The 23,851-nt window shown below is 42.1% G+C and overlaps 5 protein-coding genes across 7 annotated transcripts; 3 read left to right on the forward strand and 2 right to left on the reverse strand.

Annotated features, from left to right (window-relative positions):
• The first annotated feature begins 4,699 nt into the window (after positions 1 to 4,699).
• LOC128306423 (enhancer of mRNA-decapping protein 3) lies at positions 4,700 to 7,255 on the forward strand. The gene is made up of 2 exons (XM_053043946.1): positions 4,700 to 6,545; positions 6,641 to 7,255. Exons 1-2 carry the CDS (start codon positions 5,225 to 5,227, stop codon positions 6,955 to 6,957), a joined length of 1,638 nt encoding a protein of 545 aa, XP_052899906.1. The 5' UTR covers positions 4,700 to 5,224; the 3' UTR covers positions 6,958 to 7,255.
• An 82-nt stretch (positions 7,256 to 7,337) lies between these two features.
• On the reverse strand, positions 7,338 to 8,836 carry LOC128306433 (DALR anticodon-binding domain-containing protein 3). The gene has a single exon (XM_053043958.1). The coding sequence runs from the start codon at positions 8,791 to 8,793 to the stop codon at positions 7,579 to 7,581; it is 1,215 nt and encodes a 404-aa protein (XP_052899918.1). The 5' UTR covers positions 8,794 to 8,836; the 3' UTR covers positions 7,338 to 7,578.
• Positions 8,837 to 9,189: 353 nt separating this feature from the next.
• Positions 9,190 to 19,088, forward strand: LOC128299619 (E3 ubiquitin-protein ligase Nedd-4). Of its 3 annotated transcripts, none has more exons than XM_053035626.1 (7): positions 9,190 to 9,996; positions 13,238 to 13,399; positions 13,464 to 14,117; positions 14,738 to 15,235; positions 15,877 to 16,730; positions 16,810 to 17,502; positions 17,609 to 19,088. In XM_053035626.1, the coding sequence occupies exons 1-7, from the start codon at positions 9,793 to 9,795 to the stop codon at positions 17,709 to 17,711; spliced, it is 3,168 nt and encodes a 1,055-aa protein (XP_052891586.1). In that variant the 5' UTR covers positions 9,190 to 9,792; the 3' UTR covers positions 17,712 to 19,088. The 3 variants fall into 3 exon arrangements, with proteins under 3 accessions (XP_052891586.1, XP_052891588.1, XP_052891587.1); XM_053035627.1 differs by lacking the exon at positions 9,190 to 9,996 and adding an exon at positions 12,481 to 12,873; XM_053035628.1 differs by lacking the exon at positions 14,738 to 15,235.
• A 2,574-nt stretch (positions 19,089 to 21,662) lies between these two features.
• On the forward strand, positions 21,663 to 22,357 carry LOC128299621 (peptidyl-prolyl cis-trans isomerase FKBP2). The gene is made up of 2 exons (XM_053035630.1): positions 21,663 to 21,951; positions 22,041 to 22,357. The coding sequence occupies exons 1-2, from the start codon at positions 21,796 to 21,798 to the stop codon at positions 22,296 to 22,298; spliced, it is 414 nt and encodes a 137-aa protein (XP_052891590.1). The 5' UTR covers positions 21,663 to 21,795; the 3' UTR covers positions 22,299 to 22,357.
• Positions 22,342 to 23,291, reverse strand: LOC128299620 (transcription initiation factor TFIID subunit 12). Its single transcript, XM_053035629.1, has 3 exons — positions 23,213 to 23,291; positions 22,636 to 23,048; positions 22,342 to 22,569 (listed from the first exon to the last, which is right to left on the reverse strand). The coding sequence occupies exons 2-3, from the start codon at positions 22,973 to 22,975 to the stop codon at positions 22,442 to 22,444; spliced, it is 468 nt and encodes a 155-aa protein (XP_052891589.1). The 5' UTR covers positions 22,976 to 23,048; positions 23,213 to 23,291; the 3' UTR covers positions 22,342 to 22,441.
• Between the last annotated feature and the right edge of the window lie 560 nt (positions 23,292 to 23,851).

Here is a 23,851-nt window from a genome sequence, read left to right on the forward strand (position 1 = left end):
TTGGACTACTCGGTTACACAGTCGCTGTAAATCATCCCAAGCTAAACTAAAAGGTTTTCTAGGCTTGTTTCCGTGTACAACAAGCCAACTGAAGGAAAAACACTTTCCTTTGAATGCAGTTACAGCAATCGCTATGTATACGTGTAACATGTGTGCGTCTCAACAGTCGAACGTAGGCAAAATTGCTTTGGCATTGAACGTCTCTTTCAAGCTCGGAATTATGCGTTCATGTGTATACAACCAAAGAAAAAGTAATGGCCTTGCTTACTCGCCGGATTTGGCTTCGTCAAAAAAAAAAACATTGCACACGGTTGCACTTTTACTCGCATGATTTCACTTTCATCCGCCAACTGAACCAACAGATGCATACGGTTGCCATGTGCTATGTTTCAAGGTTGCACATGTGGTAATTATTTTCAAAAAAAATCTTCAACTTTTCCTCTTCTAGTTGATCCGTCTTGCATGACTCGAAAGTTGATAAACAAAATCAAATGTTTTGCTACATAATAATATGTGCCTATTGCTTCAACGTCTTACATATATTGACCAGTAGTATACTAATATTTATTAATGATAATGGTTTTGAGTTACGTTTAACATCATACTCTAACTTTAAAATAATAAAATATTTAAATAATAATTGCAATCTTCAATGAGGAAATAGATACGTAAAAAAATAATTTCACCACATGTCATAAATTACAGCAGTCGATCAAATAGCACAGCTGATAAAATATTGTTTTAATAACATGACCTGTTTGCTCTAACATTTCCGGGGGAATGACCGGATCGTATAACAAGATTATTACTTTATTAGCAATAAATGAGAGTTATAAAGCAAATTAAATAGCAAAAGTAAGTAGAAACTATGTAACAAATAACATACAAAAATTAATCAGGAAAACAGAAAAGCATTCACATTCATTCAAGACACAAGAACATTCTATTAACGTTTCAAATAATGTACGATGAAACCAATGAATGGAAAACATAGATTTTCGGCTATTCAATAGCATAATTTTCCACGCTTTAACCATTTGAACAGGGCGTAAATAATTATTATGCTCGTGCTCTAGTGATGGGAAATCCAAGGTGAATTCATGAATGCACTTCGGTTCAGAAGACAAAATCAAAGGCGACTCCAAATTTGATGCCACATTGCTCCGGATTCGACTCCAGATAATTCCATTGTCAATACCGTCGATACCGCAATCAATGCTAAAGTCAACAACGGGGGTTTCTGCTTTGTTTCATGGGTTATTAACCAGTTTTTAAATCAGAATTTCTGTGTTTTATAAATATTTTGATAGTTTTCTTCGGATTGTATGGCACAGATCCATAGAATTACACATAGCATTCCGACGAATTGTTCACAAGATTTTCAACAATTTGCTTTGAAATTTTTTAAATAAAAATTCGGGTTTTTTCATCCTCGAGGATTCTATCAGTTTTCGGTTGGGGTGTCCAAAGTTTACTTAAGAGTGTTTGCAGACTTTTTTAAATTAGTTTTCTTGCCGAGTGTTGTCTACCAGCAATGGATTTTAACATCAAAAGGTTGTTTTTATGGACCATTACCGGTAAGCAAGTTCCGGTCACGATCGCTTCATGTAATTGTAACCGAACACTTGTGTTTAGTTAACCAACAGTTCGGTGGACTGATTAATTAGTAGAATCGTTCATGTTTTCATTTTGTCGTGGTGTACGTGCAGATGATTGTTAGGTCCTCCATAGTTCACAATAGTGGCTGGCAAACAACAATGTACAAACATGTCTTGTAAGTTATAAGTGTTCAAGCAGTAAAAGCATCAATATGAAATTAAAAGACAGATTTTACGGTATCACTCACATGCGTCTGTTATGTCGATTACGAAAAAATGTAGAATATTTTGAAGTTGCTCATTTATTAATGTTTCACTGCTAAACTGCGCAGCTTCAGTGAGCACAACGTTCGTTTCGTGCTAATCTTAACGACCCACACAGATGGTAGACGAAATGTTGCATAAAGCGTTAACTGATTCTACAGATTTGTCTACTCCAGACTTGTCGGCACGGAACACTCTGTTTTCTGTTGGATACACTCTTAAGACCGCGATTGTCAGCAAGCAAATGATAACATAATTTGCACATATGTTTTACATACACTTGGTGAATTTTATTTTATTCGTAGAGGGGTTTCCCAACGATTTTTTACTTTGCACTCATTTTACTCTCTTATATTCACAAAACTAGCGAACTTATATTCACAAACTTCTAAAACAAAACTAGGGAAATTGAATTAGAAGAAGAACTCAATAAAAGTAGTTACATTCCATAATAACCAGAAAACCAACACCTACTAGATACACCAACAGACACGGTTAATTTTGTTACTCGAGCGACTTTGGCATTCCATTGGCAGATAGTACTCAACTGGACGTAAACTTCAGCCCAGCGGTACACAATTTTGTAAAAAAAATGCATCACAAAACAACACGCGGTTAACACTAACACTCGTTACTTTTTGGTCACCAGGGCGGTAAGACAACAACAGTGCGGCCGTAACACTCTGCCAGCCGAGCAATAACTTACAACCATACCAAAAAAAAATAATCCACTCCCCTACTACACACATACACACTAGCTCCACAAGGGGATGAATAATAATATCGATGGTTGGGTGGGAGTTGGAAAGACCCCGACCGCAACGCACACCTTCGTCAAAACCACACACTACCTTCGCAACGCAACATACCGATACACACCTTTCACGCTCGCAACACACCGGAGGTCTATTATGGGGTCGTTCGCTATGAACGTGAGAACCACCGAATAAGAAAACCCACAGAAACCCCCCTGCGCTCACCTTTGAACGTTCACTGAGTTAGTTTTATTTGCCGGTTTTTGCACGATTGCAACATAAACGCTTTGGCGATTTTTGAGACCTCTATGCAAGACACAGCACGGGGGAGTTGGTCCGCCGTTTTGTTGAAGCAATAGGAGCACGCACAACCTTTCGCTAACACGATCTCAGAAATACTCACAGACACACTAAACCAGCACAGTACGGTATGCCATGAAAGCGACAGCATCAATTCCAGGCTGCTTCGGTTGCCACTCTCAAGCAATTGCGAGAAGAAAAGAGAGAATGCGAGAGCTCGATGCTTTCAATAGCAGCGGTAACATTTTCGTGCGAGTGCGTGCGAGTGTGAAAGGGAGTATGTATAGCACAGAGATGTCAAACCCAGGGAAACGTAATTCTACATGCTAACTAATGAACTGAACCAAATGTTTTGACACCAATGTTTATGTGACATAAAATGCTTATTACATGCGAAGCTATTTCAATACATGTATACATTGATTTAGCTAAATTTGGATGCAAATTATTGCAATAGAAGCTCTCTTTCTCACGCACTCTCAATCTTCAATTTTGCTTCAACTTACTCCCGTTGATGCTCACCATTTTCTTACGATTCCTTACTCTCTTTCTACACACCAATGTTTTGCCATTCTCTTTGCACTGGATGACTTAGTGGGTGGAATGTTGTTTATGTTTTTACTCTCGCGGATCGCATAACATTCCCACTCGCATGTCGCTACCGATAACAAGGGGTAGGTTGGGCAGCTTGAGGCAATGGGAAAACTGTTGCTTTCGCCCTTCGTTACCCGCAGCACCGGTGAGAATTTCAATAAAATAAGTAGTAACGGCAGTGTGTATGGTAATAGAGAAACAGAAAACCATTTAGATTACGACAATTCGAGATAGCCAACATCACATGGTATTCGAAGTAAGAAAAATGGAAGCTTCTTTATCTTTTCAATTTGTGTCCGCGACCCTGTTTACACTTTAATTTACATGATCCACACGCACATAACATGGTTTACCAGGCCAGGTCTAGAGCTCGGATATTGTCTAATTAAATAACTAAAGCGATTGAGAGAAAAGTACACTCCGCATTTTCATCGTAGCATAGCAACAGTTTGAGAGAGAACAAACAACATCGACAAGGAAGGGATGGCTCGTGTACAGATGTGTAAAATGTCGTTTAGGAAAGCATAAGTTAGAAATAAAAAAAACTTATCGCACAACATGTTCTTCTGAATGATAAAACATCAATGAAAGAAATAATGAAATAATCTATTTTCCCAATTCTCTATCCGAATATTCAGGTTGCATCTGGTTCGCAACTGAAAATACTCTTGATGAAAAGCAGATTGCAAATTTGTTCCATACTTATGAATAGATAGAACCACTGAACTGGTGTATTTAATACATTCGTTTTCAATCGTTCGTCCTGCATCCTGTATGGGAAAGCTGTCTTTTAGAAATATCATTTTCAAACGGCCAATTTGCAACTATTTAGTTTTTGCCGAACAAGTTTGACATTCCATCCCAAATAACATTTTCACACAGCAATTACAACAGTTCGAATATTTTCGAAATGTCACTTGTGCGTTTGCCAAATACCGGATCCCATAGTGGTAAAGTTGTTATTTAATATTTGTATCAGTAAACAAAGCTCATTACGTATTTAATTCCCGATTTCCTCTAATGTAATTTAACCCGTAACGATTTCTATTTTGTCTTTCACTTGTATTCCTCTAGTAATGATGTAATAAAAATTAACGTCTTGGAAAAACAATATTTGGCCACGTGAGCCACGCTTTTCGCCCAATGTAAGCGTGCCCCGATTTGCACAAACAAAAAAAAACAGAGGAAAACCACACACAAAACGCCAGAATGGTGGCGATGTGACTAAGGAAATTATTTGGAAAAGTGAACTTAGCTGACCACAGAGATAGTTTAAATCTTTATTGAAAACCTTATTAACAACCCATAGTAATATAGTGCAAAGTACCTTGCTGCATCGCAGTGTTTCCTTCCGTTCCATTAAGGGGAAAAAGTGGTTGCGTATCGAACCACTCGGTTACGGACAAAAACATACACACACGCGCATATTGTTTCGATGTGTGCCATCAACAAGCTTTTCTTTTGCCATTTTCCAAGTCAGTATTTCTTCACTCTAGACGCACTTCGGAAAAAATAAGCGTTTCCGTTAGACTGTTTGTGGTTTTGTACGTTGTATGAAACTAACTCTACGTATTTTACGCGTTTGTTGCGCATCGACCTACCAGTGACCCTCGCGATATTCGTGTATGAACATTGCATATTTGTGTACATTTTTTAACTAGCCACGAAGAGTGTCGACGGTTACAGCTCTCAACCATAGTTTAAGTGCATAAAATGGCTGATAAATGGGTTGGCAAGTCGGTGTCGATACACTGTCGCAATGATATCGGCGTCTTTCAAGGCATAATCAAACGGGTCACGCCATCTGTGGTGGTCATTACGAAAGCGGTCCGGAATGGTATACCCCTAAAGAAGAACAACGTGGAGGTGACCCTGTGTGCGGCGGATATTGCCAAGCTAGATCTTATATCGTGCAGCAACGTGCCGAGCATTCCATCGAAACCGGTGGCTACTGTGGTAGCCAATTCGGGAATGGTAACCTCGGTTGACGATCAGTATGATGGACTGAAGCTGATGAACAACGGCAAGCAGCACCAGTCGCAGCAACAGTTTCAAAATGTCACCGGCAGTGCATTCAAGCTGGCCAGTAAATCTCCCGCCCAAAACAAGTATGCCAATGGCAACCTGAACAGCAACACGCAGGGTTCCAACGTCGGTTCCAACAAGATTATCAGCAACCCCATCGACATCAACGGTCCTACAGCGAAATCAGCCCACCTGACAGCGGCGTCGGTTTTGTCCACGGGATTTGTTGGGTCGTTTGGTAATGGGCGTCCAGTTCCTACAAGCCAATCGCTGCCGTACTCTGATGGCAGCGCCAAAAAGCCCGGAAACGGCAATGGCAAGATGTCGCGCAGTCGTAAGAATCTAGCCAAGGACAGCACTTTCGGATCGCCAGACGACGATCCGCTGATGATGGATGTGGAGTTTGATTTCGAGAAGAATCTAGCCTTGTTCGACAAGCAAGCGATCTGGAACGAAATCGATGCTAACCAAACGAAAGCTTCCGAGAGTGATCGTAAGCAACGAAATGCTGCAAATTCAGCAGCTAAAACAAAGTATCGCCATGATGAGAATGTACTCGTGTCGATACCAGCTCAATACAGGCAGATTGAAATCAAGAGCGCGGGATCGGATGCAACCCGCGATAGTCAGGATTATGTTACGGATGAAGGTCTGGTGATACCGTCCGTACCGGCTACATTGCGCCATACGGTAGAGGAGTATGCTGTCAGCATGGGGTTGTCGCGTGAACGGCAACACGATTTCTTAGCCCGTGGCGCTACCGAATTGGCGCTTCAGCTCCTAGGTGGTTCGAGACGTTTGACGCCCAACAATCAGCACCAGTGGCCCAAAATCGTGGTCGTGTGTGAGGGTGCATTGGACGAGGTCGGTATATCGACGGCCAGACAGCTTGCCAGCCACGGTCTCGAGACCGTCGTCTATTTGTCATCATTAACGGAAGCAACGCAGAACAGCTCGGAGGTACCATTGTACATGGCAACGGGCAACAAAATATCGGTTGATGTTAACAGTAAGTGACATTTTTGGAAAAACTGCCTGAGATCGGAGAGGAAATTTTTGACGAAAAACATGTTAATACATATTCTCTTTAACCCATCCCTTTAGCTTTACCTCCATGCGATCTCGTGATTGCTTCGGTGCAGAATTCAAAGCTTACAGATCAGATGCGCAAATGGATCGGCTACAGTCGGGCGCCAGTACTAGCGATCGATCCTCCGGGTGTCGGACTCGAGGGTGTGGCAATCAAATGTTCCATACTTCCTATTTTACCGCTGGACGGAATCGACCAGAATGATGCTTGTGGGCGGTTGTACCTGTGCAACCTTGGAATACCAAATCAAATCTTCCACCGTGCTGGCATCAAATATAAAAGCCCGTTCGATAAGTTCGTCATACCGATCCACCGAAGAAAGGACGAATAATTCACCAAGAAAGAGATTAATAGACAACGTCAGGAAAAGCCAGGACTACTTTTTTATTTTCACTCAATGTATCTGATTCGCCCCGTGTGAACATACCAGGGCAACACACCTACGAATTAATAGAATCATCCCACAAGTAAATAGCTTTTGGTGACCAGACATCTACTGGTGAGAAAAACAGGCAAATATTTTAGTACTTGTGATTACTAGTAGAACATACAAACGCACTGGAAACGCGAAATAGACAGCCAATCGCATCAACAACTCCAATAAAACCAAATTCACTCAACACACAAACAACACGAACTCCCATGCGAAGAAACCAAAATTGTTACACAAAACAATCTTGATGACACAAAGTTTTTGTTTTTTATTTTTTATTGAATCAAACGTAACATAAAATTTGTCCGATTTATACTCTGTTTGCATGTTTACTCAATTTTATTGTAAAATAACATGCGTAGTCATTATTAGCAAGAGTGGTAGGTATGTTCATTTCCACAATGTTGATTCCATAGAGATTCTGTCCTGTGTTTATGACAGCAAAGATATAACATAAAATAGCTTTAACAAATGATCCTCCTTCAGGAGCGAGGAGAATGGAACGAGCTCTCCCAACTTCTACATTTCTTCAACCGGCTCCAAATCAAATATATTCAGTATCACCTTCAACATGTCGAACACCGCTCTTATTAGACACAAACGGGCTAACATTACCGGTTGCAGCCTGGGTCTGTTTTCGGTCAAAATTCTCACCCTACGATAGTACTTGCTGAGGCACTTGATCAAGCATAGGGTAAAGCTTAACATGTGATACGGAGCAATTTGTGGCGACTTGCCATAGCCAATCGTTAGCCGGAGTATGTCCGGGAAGCGGATCAGGTACGCGTACAGCAATTGCCATTCTTCCGGTTCGACGAGCAACGAAAAGTCAATCTTATGCACGGGAGGTATTTCCAGTTGCGCGTCCTGCTCCACCAGTTGGGCATGCTTCTTCAAAATCGTGGCCAGCCGTGCATAATTATACATGATGAAGGAAGCCCCCTTCGAGGTACAATGGTTGCGCGTTATCTCCTGCATAGTGCGCATATCAATCACGTTGGCATGCTTCGTTTGAAGCATATCGACTATGGCCGCTGAACGTCCCAAACTCGAAACAAGCTCCTGTAGTTTGCCAGAATCGCGCATACGCAAACCGTAGCGATGTAGTGCCGTCAGGTGCATTTCATCTTCGCGCAGCTTAATATACTGTGCCGCATTCTGTATCTCACCCCCCGTCAGTACTGCTCCACACAGGACCGTCACGTACGGGTTTGGTGTTAGTTTGTTCATTTGATGAACGACCTTTACACGCGCTACGTCGGAAGGCATCTCGTTTTCATTCAAGTCGGTCTTCTCAACGATTGTGTAGCCACCGTGCAAGAAACAATTTTTGATGGTCTTTCTCAAGACGTTGGCCCGGAATTCTCCCATCGAAATGGTGTCATATTCGTTGATGGTTGGCTCTTCGATGTAAATTTTTCTGCCATTCGTTGTATTGGCATCTAATTCCCACTCCCTGAGCGTGAGGGTCGCTCGAAAGGCGATGGCGCGATCAAACCAAATGTGTGCACTGTTCTCCACGATCGAGATGGACACAATCGGAAGAGGCCAACATTTGCTGGCCACTATTAGGGCCTGTGCGTCCACTTCCAGTTTGCTGTCTGTTTTGCTCTTCACGAGCAGGTCGCCCATTTGCAATAAATTTTTGTCGAACATTTTGAGGGCTACCGAATGACCTAGGTTTTCGAAGTAGTCGTACAGCAGCTTTTGCATTTTGGATACAATTCCATCCATTGTGATCGGGGTATTTTAATGCGAAAGTTAACTCAAACTGCGCTCCACATCCGATTAGCTTGAACACCACATCCGACGGTTACAGAAATGACATTTGTTTTCCGATTGTAAACACTACATGACATTTCTTTTCCCGAAAATTGCTACCGTCAAGGTCGATATGGCCAATGCGAAGGTGTCCTATCGTTTGATCTCCATACAATGCAATTCGTAATTGTAAAATCGAAGAAAAAACAACATTAATAAAAAACACAAATCAATATTATGAAAACGACCGCAAATTCGATTGTATTTGAACAACACTTGAAATAAAAATCGATATATAGGAACCTTGGAACTTTTGTTTCGCATCAGCTGTCAGTGGTGAACTGCAAAAAAAATATACGACCAAAAGAATATCGTGCGGGACGGGACTGAAGTGAAAGAACATAAAGAAATTAACTCGATACCGCCTGCTACGGCGAGAATTCTGTTGCGTTTCCATTTCCGGTGTCGATAAATGTGTGTAAAATTTCATCAAATTAGGCGATGTAGTTGCTTCCCGTGTGGCATGCGATTAAGTGCAACTGTGGAGTTTCTCTGCATGTGATTCATACGGCAAACTACGGGCAGAGAACGCACATTCCTGTTCACGAGATTAAGCCCTCGGGAAAAAAACTTAGTTTGCAGGTACGCCTCGGCAAAAGTGAACAGCATACGACGAAGCAAAAAGCCCAAATATTGCGATAGGTGTGCAAGTTGCAGGAACGCGAGTGCACCATTCATCTCAGCCGTAGGTGGGATGCAGCAGCCGTGTAGAGCTCTATGAAGGAAAGTGGAATGGTTATTTTCTTGTTTCCATCCGACGTAATAGAACGCATTTCCCCGTACTCCTGTGTTTCGATGACTAATCTTCCCGATCGTATCATTCGGTGCAACGGTTCGATTGTGTTTCTAGTGCAACTGCCTAACGCTGTTGCGTCCGTGGTGCAGTTTGCATAAAGCTCAGCGCGATCGGGTATGCGATCACAAGTCAGCAGCATCCAGTCAACGTTTCAATCGCCGCACGGTTCTTCACTGTCTGGCTCACCGGCGCTGACCATCGGTTCCTTCATGACACCACAGAGGCCACCCCGTAGGAGAGCCCAGTCCATGGGCAACTCGACCTACGGTTCGAGTCCTGCTCTGTCATCACACACTCCCCGTGGATCCCTTTTCACCGCTGTAAGTAGATAGTGCATGGGCAAGTTGATTGTATTTTACCGAGGACAGCACGCTAACAAAAGATCATATTAAACGATATCATGTGTTCTTCCGGATCAAAAATCGTCAACCCTGCGAAAATCACAAAGGAACCATTTTCCTTTACGCCGGTCTCGGCAATGGCCAACTATGGTGTGTGTATGACTTACATGCATATGCAGCAATCTTCCGTTTGTTGTACAGCAGTACGCTAAACAAACGCTTTCGGAAACAATCTTAAGCTCTTGGAGGAGTGATAGCTATTCAATGCACTGATAAGATAGACCGAGAAATGGAAGTTCGCTACTACGAAAAAATGCTCGTTTGAAGGATGAAGCATCTAAGCGTGACAAGAGTGAGGTAATCAAGTGTGCCGCCAGTGTACCAGTACCTTTTCATGCCTGGTTGGTTGTTGGAGCTTACGGGAGAGACTTTAGATTTTCACAGATTCACATACTGAAATGCAAGAGCCTTTCCAAACTGCAATGAAATGAGATTAAGTATTCCAGTACCGTTCTAACTAGCCTACAAAACAACGGTTTTGACACACACCGGGGAAGGGGGGGGGGGGGGGGGGGGGGGGGGGTTCCAAGGGTTCAATTTCAGCTCGTGCTAACATGTTCTCATATTGTAGCCTAAAATCTAGCTTGGAATCTAACATTAGGGTCACCAGGTGCAAGTGCATTAAAATCTACCATTCAACGCTTCGCTTAATTGCTCCATGCCATTCATTGATGATCACTTAAAATTTCAGTTGACTCGTGAAACACAGAACCTCTGCTACAACTGGTAACCAACTGATAAGATAAAGAAGAAAGTGGAATAGATAACATATTAGCAAAAATTAATTATATCTCATGCAACTTGAACAATCTATTGCACGTGAAGCGAAACACACTACCCAAATAAGATCACGTGAAACGTATTGAATATGACGCGCTATGACCGAACCCAAACGTCGGTGGCTCAGAAACTAATTCGTGACGACATTTGTATGAATGTTTGCAAATCACTGCACTATTCAAATGTTAAAAACTCGGGCATATTTTTGCGAAAATAATAGTAGTTTATTTTAGGAACAGCATTAGATTTTTCTAGAGGATTCTTCCAACCGAACGTATGCTGCTGTGTTGGCACTTAGCGCTTGCTCCGTCACCAGTAAACGGGATTGAATATCCGGCTATGCAAACCACCGAAAGGGAACTAATCGCTCTTCGCCGATAAACGAACGTCTGTATCACATTTCCTCGCGATCAATTGTTCCTGTTGCGTGCGTAGGTGCAAGTTATGTTTGCCGGTCATTGCCATCGGAAAGCCACACATATACTGTTGTCACAAATATTTCTAACAAAAGTTTGAACTCCCATCTTCCGTTTTCCCCAAAACCTGAACAAGCCGGGACACTGGCTTATTTACGCTAGGGTTTGGTCACCTGTACCACCATCTATGAGTAACATGTGATATATCTAAACGCATACCTTATCTTTCTGGGAGGATAATCTTAGATTTGGGTGGGTTTTTGATTTATACTTACCAACTCATGCTTTGAGAGTTAATCTTTTAATGTACAATCTATCATCGAGTAAAACACATAACGCAAACAAGGTAGACTTGTATCTCACTATCACTTTATTCCGCTTTTTTCACGTTTTCAACGTTACATGTTATCCATTTTTGACGTTATCGTCATCCATCGCTGCGTTTATCGTTTCCATACCTGCCGATATCAAGACGGTATTTATCCCTTAATTCCATTCGGTTTAACTTTCAAACCTCTAGATAAAACGTTACGATTGTGCGTGGTCTGTACCAGAGTGGTCGTGAGTCAACAATGAAAGAGAAGGATTAATAGTCTCCAACAATAACAGACTTGTATGTTTATGTAGCAAACTCGTAGTTATTTCCCTTCAGTAAGTGGCGACTCCTTCCAGCGCAAACCGTCGGTGACGCAGGATATACTTATTACTATTAGTTTAGCGAACCTGCAGAGCATGGGTGGAGAGTGGAGTTACGCGTATTCCACCACCACTTTGCACTTATCTGCCATTCATTATCGTTGATAAGCGCCGGTGGTTGTTGCTTTTCGGAGGCATGAGATCTAGTATGTGTGACCTTCCGAATCTTGAATTTCCGTGCCATTGGGCAGTAGTAGTAGCATGAATGCGAATGTTGAAGAGTTGTTGGGGCCAATCGAGACAGACGTGCGTGCGTGGTGAAATTGTGGGAGTAGGGTAGAGCGGAGCGAAATATTCGCATTCACCAACACCAATCTATACACCCCGACCCACATCACACAGCAGTACCGTCGACAGCAGTAGTAACAACAAGCGCCTGCTAAGATATCCTCCGTCTGTAACGCACAACCACCACCATCAGTAGCCGGTTGGCGAGATACGGGAGAGTTGTGTAGTAGAACCAGAAATAGCTACACGGTGCTCGGTCACTCGGGCGGCCTCGGTCAGGCTCCAACGCTCACCAAGGAGGGGGAGAGAATCATTTTTTCACCATGAGTCGCTGATCGGTGCGTGTACATGGTTGCGAGCAGATGTTTCGGTGTGTCGCTGTCAAACTGGCAGTTGTTTTAACCGGACGAAAAACGCATTTACCAAAGTTTGGCAAGCTATTCCGCTGTGTGCAGTGTGTGCAAAACTAGTTAAAGTGATGGGTTGAAAATTCTTGCCCCAAAATAAGTGGCAATAGTGAAAGATATACTAACGAGAATTGAACCGATTAAACAACGAGTTGTGGTGTCAATATTATTCTTTTTCATCCCAACGGTGATTCCCCCTTTTCTCCTGGTGATTGCAAGCAGCAACAGTCGCTCCCCTAATGACGAGAACCGGGATGTTAATCAACTTGGTAGGCATTGATTGTAAAATTAGTCTGATTGTGAGTCTATAAATCCCAACGGGCTACGAAGACTCCTAGCAAAAACTGCCGTTGTGGTTTCGGCGATGTATTTAACAGAAGAGGGATTGATAACATACCTCACCATCCCGGGGAAACATGTCAAATGGTAGTATTATCAAATCGGTGAACATTGAACGCTGTTTATTGATTAGTTTTGGCAAATTATCCACTATTCCCGTATGATAATTTTTCTGTTCCAGCAACGCTTGATAATTTATTTCTTTTCGTTGTTCTCTTTACTGTTGCATCATCGTTGTGGTTGTGTTCGTGGATCATATGGTTCATGGTGATGATAAAAATAACACTCCCGTAGAATGAGGAAGATGCATGCTACGTGCGCATCAAGGTACTGGGAGCAAGCGGGTTGGCGAAAAAGGACATCTTCGGTTATAGTGATCCGTACGTGAAAATCGAACAAAACACCATCACCGGAGACGTCAACGTGGACCACATGGTGACGAAAACAAAACGCAGGGTAGGTGACTTCGTATCAGTTCTCCAAAACGATGATTAATCATTTTATCCACTTTATTTTGAAGACGCTGAACCCGGTCTGGAATGAGGAATTTGTGTTTCGCGTTAAACCAAACGAACACAAGCTGGTATTTCAGGTGTACGATGAAAATCGGCTTACGCGTGACGGATTTATGGGACTAGTTGAGCTAACGCTGATCAATTTACCTCACGAAACCGATGGCCGTACGATCACGCCGCAGCGATATACGCTGCGGGCCAAGCGCCAGTTCAGCTTACGCCTGGCCACAAAGGTACGCGGTACTCTGGAGCTGTACCATGCAATCATGCGAAATGATGATCCGGCTATCGGTAGAACGCGATCGGCAATGAGTGTTAGCAATCGTACATCCGCCACGAACACACCGGTTGCAGTGCATCGAAATGCAGGATTATATCCGCAGCAGCAACTACCGCCAAATCATCCCAGCCTCCGGCCGTATCCTGATTTGAATCCGCAGCCACAATCAGATCCATTGCCAGCGGGTTGGGAAGTACGACTGGATCCCGTAGGTAGAATGTATTACGTCAATCATTACGCAAGAACTACTCAATGGGAGAGGCCGAGTATCGTGACGGCGCAACCGGGACTGAACGAAATGGTGGCCGCATTTCAGCGGCGTTTTCACATCAGCAACGACCCGGACAATGGAAGCAGCGGTAGTAATAATACGAGCATGGTAAGACATCCTGGAAGAGTAGAGTAATTCATTCGTTTTAAGTTTTCATTTATTTCCGCGATATTTGTTTTGCATTTTGTTGCACCCAACGATTTTATATAGCTTTCCAAAAACCAACATTTTTGTCGTGCATTAAGTATTTTTAACACAAAGCATATGACCAACACACAAAATCATCAAACAACGTTTGCAACCGGATGAAATGGTGATACCTAGTTTGTTCTTTTAAACGAACGTCTAAAGATACTTTTTTAAATTAATAACAAGTTGAAAAAAAAAATATTTAAACCACAAGCAACTGGATGCCGCAATGGAACCAGCTGATTTGTTTATTGTTGAATTTAGAGTAAATGTAAGATATATTTTATGTGTATCATATTACATTAGATAAAACGATACATATTGTCCTGTTAGAAATGTTTGATACAGCACTTTCAGTACAAGATCCTACTTTTTGTCGTTGTGGAAGCAAAACGATTTTGTATATATTTTTCGAGAATATCATCACATAGAGAAGTATTTCTCTTACCAACTTCTGATCATAGTTCGCTCCAAGGGCATTTCTCATCTCACTGTTATCCCGCTTGCACTTCCCATTATTTATCGCTCTCCCATTTAAGGCCGACACTGTCAGTATTACTTCGGAAAATGGTGAAAGCGGCGGAACGGCCAACGCGTCATCTATCGGCATCTCTTCACCAATGTCCCTGCAGGCAGGTGATGGTGCTTCCGTAACCACAACCGAGCGATCGGGCAATGCATCACGTATTAGTGATGCAGAAATTATAGGCATTTCGCCTTCCCCGTCAAACACTTCCATTGCTAGCAGTGCAAACAGTGTAACGATACGCCCCATACGTCCAGCACCTCCACCGCCGCCGTCTTCGTCAACATCCTCAGCCTGTGCTAGTCCAGTCGGTACGCCGGTGCCCAGTCAACGACGTCGATCGTCACCAGGCAGCAACGAAAATGCACTCCCAGCGAGCGAAGAGAATGGAGAGTCATCCTCCACTACGGCGATACCGCCTGATGTTGAGAATAATACCGTATCTTCCGGTTTCTCTGCCAGCACGGTAAATGGGGATGCTGAAGCTGAACACACGTCCAATGCTCGGGAGGTTTGTTGAAAAATGTTCCTTTTCCCTTAATTTGCGCATGGAGAAGGCACTCGCAAATTTGAAACTTGTTGTATTGTAACAAGAGCTGCAAAATGTAATCTTTCTCGTTCTATCGTATCCCTAACCCTACCTATTTGTCGTAGCGGTTTGTGACGCTACCTAAAACTTAACGCTACTTCATCCTTTTATGACCTGTGTTTCACATTGATTAAATGTATTGCAGTAAAAACACATGGCAGTACAAAAGAGGACTCTAACTGATATGATCGGCATGGTTACTGGTTACTAACAGCTAATACTTCACTAAACATTTTGTGCCCAACAGTCTTTCATCAAAATTATTTTCCTTATTTCTGTCCTCTTTCTTGCTTTTCATTTTTCTCCCTTCTTCATAACTGTGCTGATGGCGTACAGACTCTAGGTGAAGGTCTATAATTTATTTTGGATTTTTTGCACTAGTCGTTTTTTTTTGTTACAAGAACTATGTGTAAACCATCATCATAAAAAATATTCACACGTACGTTATATGTTAAAAGATATCAGGACATTAAAATATGTTACTAAATTACCATTTGCATGATTGACACCTTTGTTGCCCCGGCAAAAGTTTGTAACGTTTTCCATATTCAATTTCGCTCCAGGTCAGTGAGACTGCATCGTCTTCCAGTGTCGGTGAGCAATCGCGATCGGACTCATCGAATACTTCCACCGGAGTACAACCATCATCTCCGAGCCATCCTACGTCACCAACACCGGCCACAGCAACAAATGCACCAAATGCTACCGGTCTACCGCCAGGCTGGGCGGTACAAGTTGCATCGAATGGGCGCTTATTTTTTATCGATCACATTAACAAAACCACCTCGTGGGTTGATCCTCGAACTGGGCTTGCAAGTCCTATACCGAGCGCTGCCAATGATAGCTCCGGCAATGCAAGCAATGTTGGCTCGACCGGCGGAGCAAGCGGAAGCCGCGGTGATGCGCGTTCGTCGGACGACAATTTGGGCTCACTACCCGAAGGTTGGGAGGAGCGTGTACATAGCGATGGTCGAACGTTCTTCATCGATCACAACACGCGCACTACGCAGTGGGATGATCCACGGCTTTCGAATCCAAAGATTGCTGGTCAGGCTGTACCGTATTCGCGCGACTACAAACAAAAATATGAATACTTCAAGAGCCAACTGCAAAAACCGAGCAACGTGCCAAACAAGATCGACATCAAGGTGCGCAGGGCTTCAATTTTGGAAGATTCCTACCGTGTGATCAACTCGGTTACACGACTCGATCTACTGAAGACGAAGTTGTGGGTTGAGTTTGAAGGTGAAACTGGGCTGGACTATGGCGGGCTCGCTCGAGAATGGTTCTATCTGCTATCGAAAGAGATGTTCAATCCATACTATGGGCTGTTTGAGTATTCAGCTATGGACAACTACACACTGCAGATAAATCCAAACAGCGGACTGTGCAATGAAGAGCATCTTAATTACTTCAAGTAAGACAACGTGTGCCACACATCGTGGAGCAATTGTGCAAACAATTGGTGTTTATGCTTCTAATTGAATATCTTCTAGGTTCATTGGACGCATTGCAGGAATGGCAATCTACCATGGGAAGCTATTAGACGCGTTCTTCATTAGACCATTCTACAAAATGATGCTTCAAAAGTCCATCGATCTGAAGGACATGGAGGCAGTGGATACTGAGTATTACAATTCACTGCTTTACATCAAAGAGAACGATCCAAGCTCCCTGATGCTGACCTTCAGCGTCGACGAGGAAAGCTTCGGTACTACGAACCAACGAGAGCTCAAACCAAATGGTGCGGACCTAGAAGTGTGTAACGATAACAAGGACGAGTATATTCGGCTCGTTATCGATTGGCGTTTCGAGGCTCGCGTTAAAGATCAGATGCAGGCCTTCTTGGAAGGCGTTGGTTCGTTGGTACCTTTGCATTTGCTAAAAATTTTCGACGAGAATGAGCTTGAGCTGCTGATGTGCGGCATCCAGAGCATCGATGTGAACGATTGGAAAAAGAATACCATGTACAAAGGAGATTATTATGCAAACCATGCAGTAGTACAGTGGTTCTGGCGGGCGGTACTATCATTCAACAATGAAATGCGTGCCCGCTTGCTGCAGTTCGTAACTGGTACCTCGCGCGTGCCTATGAACGGGTTTAAGGAACTGTACGGTTCGAATGGTCCGCAGCTGTTTACTATCGAGAAGTGGGGAACTGTCAACAATTTTCCACGTGCTCACACCTGGTAAGAATCGGAGCCTTTTTATTGCATGTAGTTATGCAATAATTAATATGTTAATATTTCAATAACCGTTAACGACACGCTTCTTTGTACTTCATTTTTCTTACAGTTTCAACCGTTTAGATTTGCCTCCATATGAAAGCTATGCCCAATTGAAGGAAAAATTAATCAGTGCAATCGAGGGCAGCCAAGGATTTGCCGGTGTAGATTAAACCGAGTTTACCTAAGAATAACCGAAAACTGTAAGCCATTGTTTGCTATTCGCGTACAGTGCACAACGGGCGTGATCTTGACGCGGTTATAATATTGTATAAACAAATTTTTTGCTCACATTTTCTTTATTAGTGTAATGAACGTTTGGTGTGCGTGAATAAGTGGGATTCTAATTGTTTGGCTTTATTTTGCTATACACCACAATATTAAGGAGTAGAGGCTCTCATTGTGAAAAAGAATTTTATGTATGAGGAAAGTATACGCACATGGGATACAATATGTGTGACGCTACATTCCATTGTTAAAGAATAGTGTGACCTATATCTAAAGCCGTTTTTAATCAGGAAAAATAGCAACCACTAAGAAAGTGATAAATGAAGGACACGCCAACTGAACTTGTTCGAGAATGTTAAGAAATTATGAGAAGTATTTCAAAGCAATTGGAAGGCAATCGATGATACAAACAAAATGTACTATTTTTAGGAGAATGTTATCCTAACGGTATTGAAATACAGCCATCCAATTTTGACATTGGCTGCTTTCCATGTTTTGATAACATTAGTGCCTTCCGATACGTTTTTTGCTGTCTTTCATTTGAAGAATTAAAGTAAGCATTTTTTTTAGTAAGCTGTGTATTAACATTCTTGATTGTAATTTTACCTGCGTCATGTTTGCAGTGTAAAGGAGTTTGTTTTTAATCGATGTGAAATATAATGGAAAGCTATAACCTTAAGGCACCAGCGTTTGCGTACATCACACACCAAAAAATTTAAACACATGAAGGTTGTTGGTAGATGCTAGCGCATGGATCATTGTACGAGAGAGTTTATTTAAAAAATGCGGTTTGTGAAACCTTCATACGATAGAAATCCGTTTATTATTTATCTGAAACGAAGCTGCAACTTAAAAGAAAAACGTAGAAATAACGTTTTAGGGCAAATCGATTTTTACTGGTTGATCTAACCTTCACAAACGCTGCAACAATAGCTTTATGTTAATTTCTGAGTGAGATGAGCGAATTGGATCAATTTCTGCGCACAAGGTTAATCGTGGTTCTAATGCAACAACTTAATGCTTGCGAAATCCCGCCCATTTACAGGTGACCACTATCACCGCTACGCCTATAATCGTAGTAAAGAATTATCTACGTTGATAGATACGACCGCACTAGCTGTAGAACGTTAGGCGGAAACAGATATCGTATGCAAGTTATTTGCAACATTGGTATATATTTTTATTCTTTAGCAATGAAAAACAAATGAAACTAGCGTATGAAAGCAGTAAACTAAGTTAGGAATTGGAGGAGAATGAAATTGAAAAACACAAAAGTGATGCTAGTTGTAAAGTTTGGTAAAAAATATGAATAAATTGGTTGCAGGAAATAGTTCGACCATGGAATGTGAGTGATGTTGGGGGGTGCCCCTAAACTGTGGGGGCTCACTTGTGCACATCCTATATCTATCGTTGTTTCTCTAGAGTTTCTACTGGTACCACATATACTGTATCTCCGCAAGGTGCCGCTGGTTCATACATTTAGCCATATCTTTTCAACTGGTACAAGCGTCCTCACAGATATTGGACAGGACTATTGTAAGGGCCTGCTCTGGGATTTGTCGTATACGACCAACGACAAATACAAACGTATGGCGTTCTATGGAGGTGCTCTGAGAAATCCCGTAAAACTTGGTAAAACATCTGTCGTCATACAAATCATTTTGTTTTTTCTATAAACCTCGTGAAACTTGTCGTTCGCATAGCTAGCATATGTGCATCTTGGGTGTCAAAAACATCTGACAAGCGTTTTGGGGGGGGAGAAATCAAAACAAATCCGTTAAATCGTCAACAACAACAAAAAATCAACAGTTTTGAATAATCATAATTCTGCAACCTTTTTTGGATCGATCGAACGGTACGTATCCCACCTGGCAAAATCTCACCCATACATATACAAAACCTTCTCAATAATTTCTCAATACCTTCGCGAAAGGCGTCGTTATTGAGAAGGTTTTGAACATGTGTGCGTGTTCGTATCCCTCCGGCGTTCGTGTCCTCTTCGGGTATCGAGACATATTTCTTTCCATGTGTTAGTGTTAGTTTTCCCTTCCATTTCTTTCGTTCTTTCGGCGACAAAGGAAACACAGTACGATGCACAACACTTGCTATACGAAATACTTTACTTTATTTTTAATATAAAAATAATTATAAGGTCACTTGCACACTACTTTCACTGCACTTAGAAAATAGAAACTGCGAAAACACTGCGAAGCAATAGAAAAAAAATCACTTTTATGGCTGAACGAATGCAGCCTTCCCTCGCTGAGTACATGACTGTGCGGATGACGCTTCCAATGACGCCGTCGGTCGCTCCTGGAATCGTCGTCTGAAACACAAAGAACCAGAAAAAAATGATATTAGAAAAGGTTCCAAACATTATCCTACACTTTATCTTACCTTATGCAACATGATGCTCTAATATTTCACTGCTCCACGGCCGACTTACAAGCGTCCATCATGCAAGCTGCTTCACCACAGCTGAGCACAACATTTACCGACGGCCTCACGGACTGTGTGCATGAGTGTGTTCTTCTTTCGCTCTCGATCTTTTCCGATCGCGGTTGCAATTGCCACTACACATTGACAAAATTGAGTAAAAAAACGATTCGTATTGCTCGATACGGTAAATTCGACACCAACACAAGCGCAAACGCGCTAAATTTCGTGTCCGTACAGCAAAAACCGAACGCAAACTTCGGGAAATGTCATATGGGATTCTTCATCATAAAAAGTAATGTATTCATAATGTATTTAATCGTTTTTTTTTCAGAAATGCAACACATCAATGTTGAAAAGTTGATCAGTTTGGTTCAGAAGCGAAAGAAGTTGTGGTGCCCAACGGATCCGTGCTACAGCAAATCAAATGGTAATTCAATTTCAATGTTTCTTTTTAGGTTTTTTTAGGTTGTTGGGTCGAATATGTCTCTTTCAGCCTGTCCAGTCCCCTTCTCTACTGCCGCCGCTTTTTCTACCGGAATTTAGGTCGACGTTTTCAGCCGGGTTGGTTCTGGTGCTGCTAATCTGGTGGTTGTGCTCTTGCTTGTTAGATCCGAAAAAGAGAACCTCTAGGAAAAACATATATCGAACGCACTAAAACAGCGTTTTTTTAACCATAACAATATAAGTTATTATAATTGTAAGGTTAGGAATAAATACAACATTGGTAATAATATGTGAGTTTTAATACTGTTATTATGGTATAAGGTATTGAGAAACATACAGTTTTATAAATGTTAGAAAGGATATAATATATAATAAAACATCCTCCTTCGACATCCTCATATAACCATGAAACATTCTCGGCTGCCTCAACAGGTGCTCGAACAGGACGCTGAATTCTCCGCTTTCCGGACGGTGCATCATTATTTTTGCACAACTTTAATGGAAACAAATTGACTCACAAATTGTACGCGTAGGAAGAATCGAACGCGCGCGCTTTTTGTTGTGTTTGTATGTATGACGTTCTTCTGCTAGGTTTGACGTCCTTCATGCTTTGACAGTTTGTCGTATACGACAAATCCTAGAGCACCCATAAAACATGTCGTTGTCGTTGGTCGTATACGACAACTCCCCAGAGCAGGCCCTAAGTAACCTAACTAGCAGGTGGAGATATGTAAAGCGATGTAATCATACCTTCATACCTCAACTTCCGAACCAATCGGATATGATAGAAATCCCCTGGTATGCATCCGAAAAAGACCCTTAAATGACATGATTTCCACCTTTGCTACTTTTGTTACTTTTATGGCCTAAGCTGCATTCCTTTACTGTAGCTAATGCCTCTCAGATAAAAGAAAAATACCGAAGCGTGTATGAATATCGAAAATGGCACCTATTTTATTGTCCTGCACTGTAACAAATCGTTTTCTACAACTGTCATCTACAAGCTCCAAAAAGTAAACAAAAAGAAACTGAGAACAATAAAGATAACCTCTCTTCACGGTGTACCGCACTAGGATACGGTCGGTTCAAAAGATTCTTAGCTAAAAAGTGAAATCTTTTGTTCGTTGTCAGTACAAACAAAGTAAAATGCAATATTCGCATCTGTTAGCCCTTTGTCTGGTCGGTCTGGCGCTGGCTCAAAGCGTCTCCGCGGACGGAAAGCTGAAGATAGGTGTCAAGAAACGCGTCGAAAATTGCACCGTACGAACGAAGAAGGGCGATCTGGTGCACATGCATTATACGGTAGTGAACGACGTCCAGGCTGCACGTGTGAATTCATACCACTAAGAGCCAATTTGGCATTTCGGAATTGTTTCTCTTGTCTCTTTCAGGGAACGCTGGAAGATGGAACCGAATTCGATAGCAGCATTCCTCGTGGAAATCCGCTAACCTTTACGCTTGGAATGGGCCAGGTCATAAAGGGATGGGACCAAGGGCTGCTTGGAATGTGTGAAGGTGAGAAGCGGAAGCTAATCATCCCGCCAGAACTGGGTTATGGAGAGCGCGGTGCCGGTGAAAAAATTCCACCCAACTCTGTGCTCATTTTCGAGGTAGAATTGATGAAAATCGAACGAAAAACAGAACTGTAATTTCGCCAAGAGAATATACGCTCGTGCATTCAAGTTATCCTAAGTATTCAAGCTGGTATATTATTTATTTTTGTTACTTAGTGTTTTCATATTTTGTATGATTATTATTGCTAGAGTACCATTATCGCTACCATGTGCATATGCTAATATTTTTTTATGGCTTTCCTTATTAGTGCCAATCGTTGTTTGTGGGCTTCGGTCACGGTCGCTCTCTTATACGGTCTTAATTCATCCGTACCAAAGCCAGGAATCCACATGTTCCAGTTGCGTTCTGCGAAAGAAGAGAAGCAATTATTAAAACCGTGTCTCATCTAGCATTCATCAATGTTAAACCCACCTAGATGCAACTGTACATCACGTACTTCTACCTTCGGGACCTTCCGATGTTTGGCTAACAGGCAAGCCGCATTTACCGTGTTTTCCACAAAATCGTCCGCTATTTGTAACAACAGCTCTTCCACCTCCTCGTCCAGCTGCTCTGTAGGGTCTATTTCACGAACCAGTTCCTGCAGCCGAGGTTTAGTTAGCAGCTGGGTAGTGCTATCTGTCCCACTATTCCCAGATGAAGATGTTGTGCCAGCTGTGGAACCAGTGCCTGAAGTAGCCTTTGTACCTGTACCGCCGATAGCGTTTGTCGTTCCTGTCGTAGCTGGGCTACCTTGAGACGGTGAAGCCATACTGGTTTGAAAGTGTTGCTGTTAATAATGGATATTAACAGTAGGTGATATCGTATTTTATCTTATGGACCAACTGGAAGATACATTAGATGAATAAGCATACAGGATTGGGCGAAACACGGCGTTGGCTAATACACGGCAAAAACACAAATACACTCAATTCATAATAAAATAGGCTACACATCTCAACTTAATCCAAAAGATCTACACCTAGCAACTAACAGCACTGGTACTTACTCAGAAAATCTAGAAAACATAGAGAAAATTGCTGAATTAAACACACGACCTTCTGGGGCAGTGTCTGTTGATTCTGCTGGCTTGGATTGTTTTGTACGAAATTGCAGTCTGACAGCAGCCGTCACCTTGACAGTGACAATGTTTGACATCGCGTGCCAGGTGGTTCTAGTTAAATTGAGCTTTATTTAAAAAGGAGGGTAAAAGTTGGCGCTTTCGAACGTCCAAATTTTACTTGTAACACTTGTAACTTGTACTTCTAACAATGAAAAAGCTTGTGATTATCGATACTATCAAGCAAATCCGGAAGATTGTCCCGGAACACAGCCAAGAAATTGGTCGTGGGAAGTTTCTAGAGGTAGGTACAGCCGAGAAAGGTAAATGCGCAGTGTTTGTATTTCTCAATCCATTAAACCTTTTTAAATTTTTAGTGCGATAATTAACGTATTTCACGAACCCATGTTCGCATTGCGTATGTTCGCATATTTTTAGATGCTGGTCCACCACGCCGCCCAAGACGCAATGTTGCACTAAGGGTGGAAGATTTATACAATCCATCCGATGAATACGATTCTGATGACTACGATGATTTTGATCCCTTGTCGTCTGACGAATACTCCCTGGGATTGGGCGAATATAGTG

Source organism: Anopheles moucheti, chromosome 2, assembly GCF_943734755.1.
Source record: "Anopheles moucheti chromosome 2, idAnoMoucSN_F20_07, whole genome shotgun sequence".
NCBI lineage: Eukaryota > Metazoa > Arthropoda > Insecta > Diptera > Culicidae > Anopheles > Anopheles moucheti.

Coding starts and splice junctions, on each gene's coding strand:
- LOC128306423 (XM_053043946.1), top strand. CDS start 5,225: ATGGCTGATAAATGGGTTGGCAAGTCGGTGTCGATACACTGTCGCAAT. Junction 6,546..6,640: donor AATATCGGTTGATGTTAACA/GTAAGTGACATT, acceptor CCATCCCTTTAG/CTTTACCTCCATGCGATCTC.
- LOC128306433 (XM_053043958.1), bottom strand. CDS start 8,793: ATGGATGGAATTGTATCCAAAATGCAAAAGCTGCTGTACGACTACTTC.
- LOC128299619 (XM_053035626.1), top strand. CDS start 9,793: ATGCGATCACAAGTCAGCAGCATCCAGTCAACGTTTCAATCGCCGCAC. Junction 13,400..13,463: donor TGACGAAAACAAAACGCAGG/GTAGGTGACTTC, acceptor TTTATTTTGAAG/ACGCTGAACCCGGTCTGGAA. Junction 17,503..17,608: donor TTTCCACGTGCTCACACCTG/GTAAGAATCGGA, acceptor TTTTTCTTACAG/TTTCAACCGTTTAGATTTGC.
- LOC128299621 (XM_053035630.1), top strand. CDS start 21,796: ATGCAATATTCGCATCTGTTAGCCCTTTGTCTGGTCGGTCTGGCGCTG. Junction 21,952..22,040: donor TGGTGCACATGCATTATACG/GTAGTGAACGAC, acceptor TGTCTCTTTCAG/GGAACGCTGGAAGATGGAAC.
- LOC128299620 (XM_053035629.1), bottom strand. CDS start 22,975: ATGGCTTCACCGTCTCAAGGTAGCCCAGCTACGACAGGAACGACAAAC. Junction 22,570..22,635: donor TGATGTACAGTTGCATCTAG/GTGGGTTTAACA, acceptor CTTCTTTCGCAG/AACGCAACTGGAACATGTGG.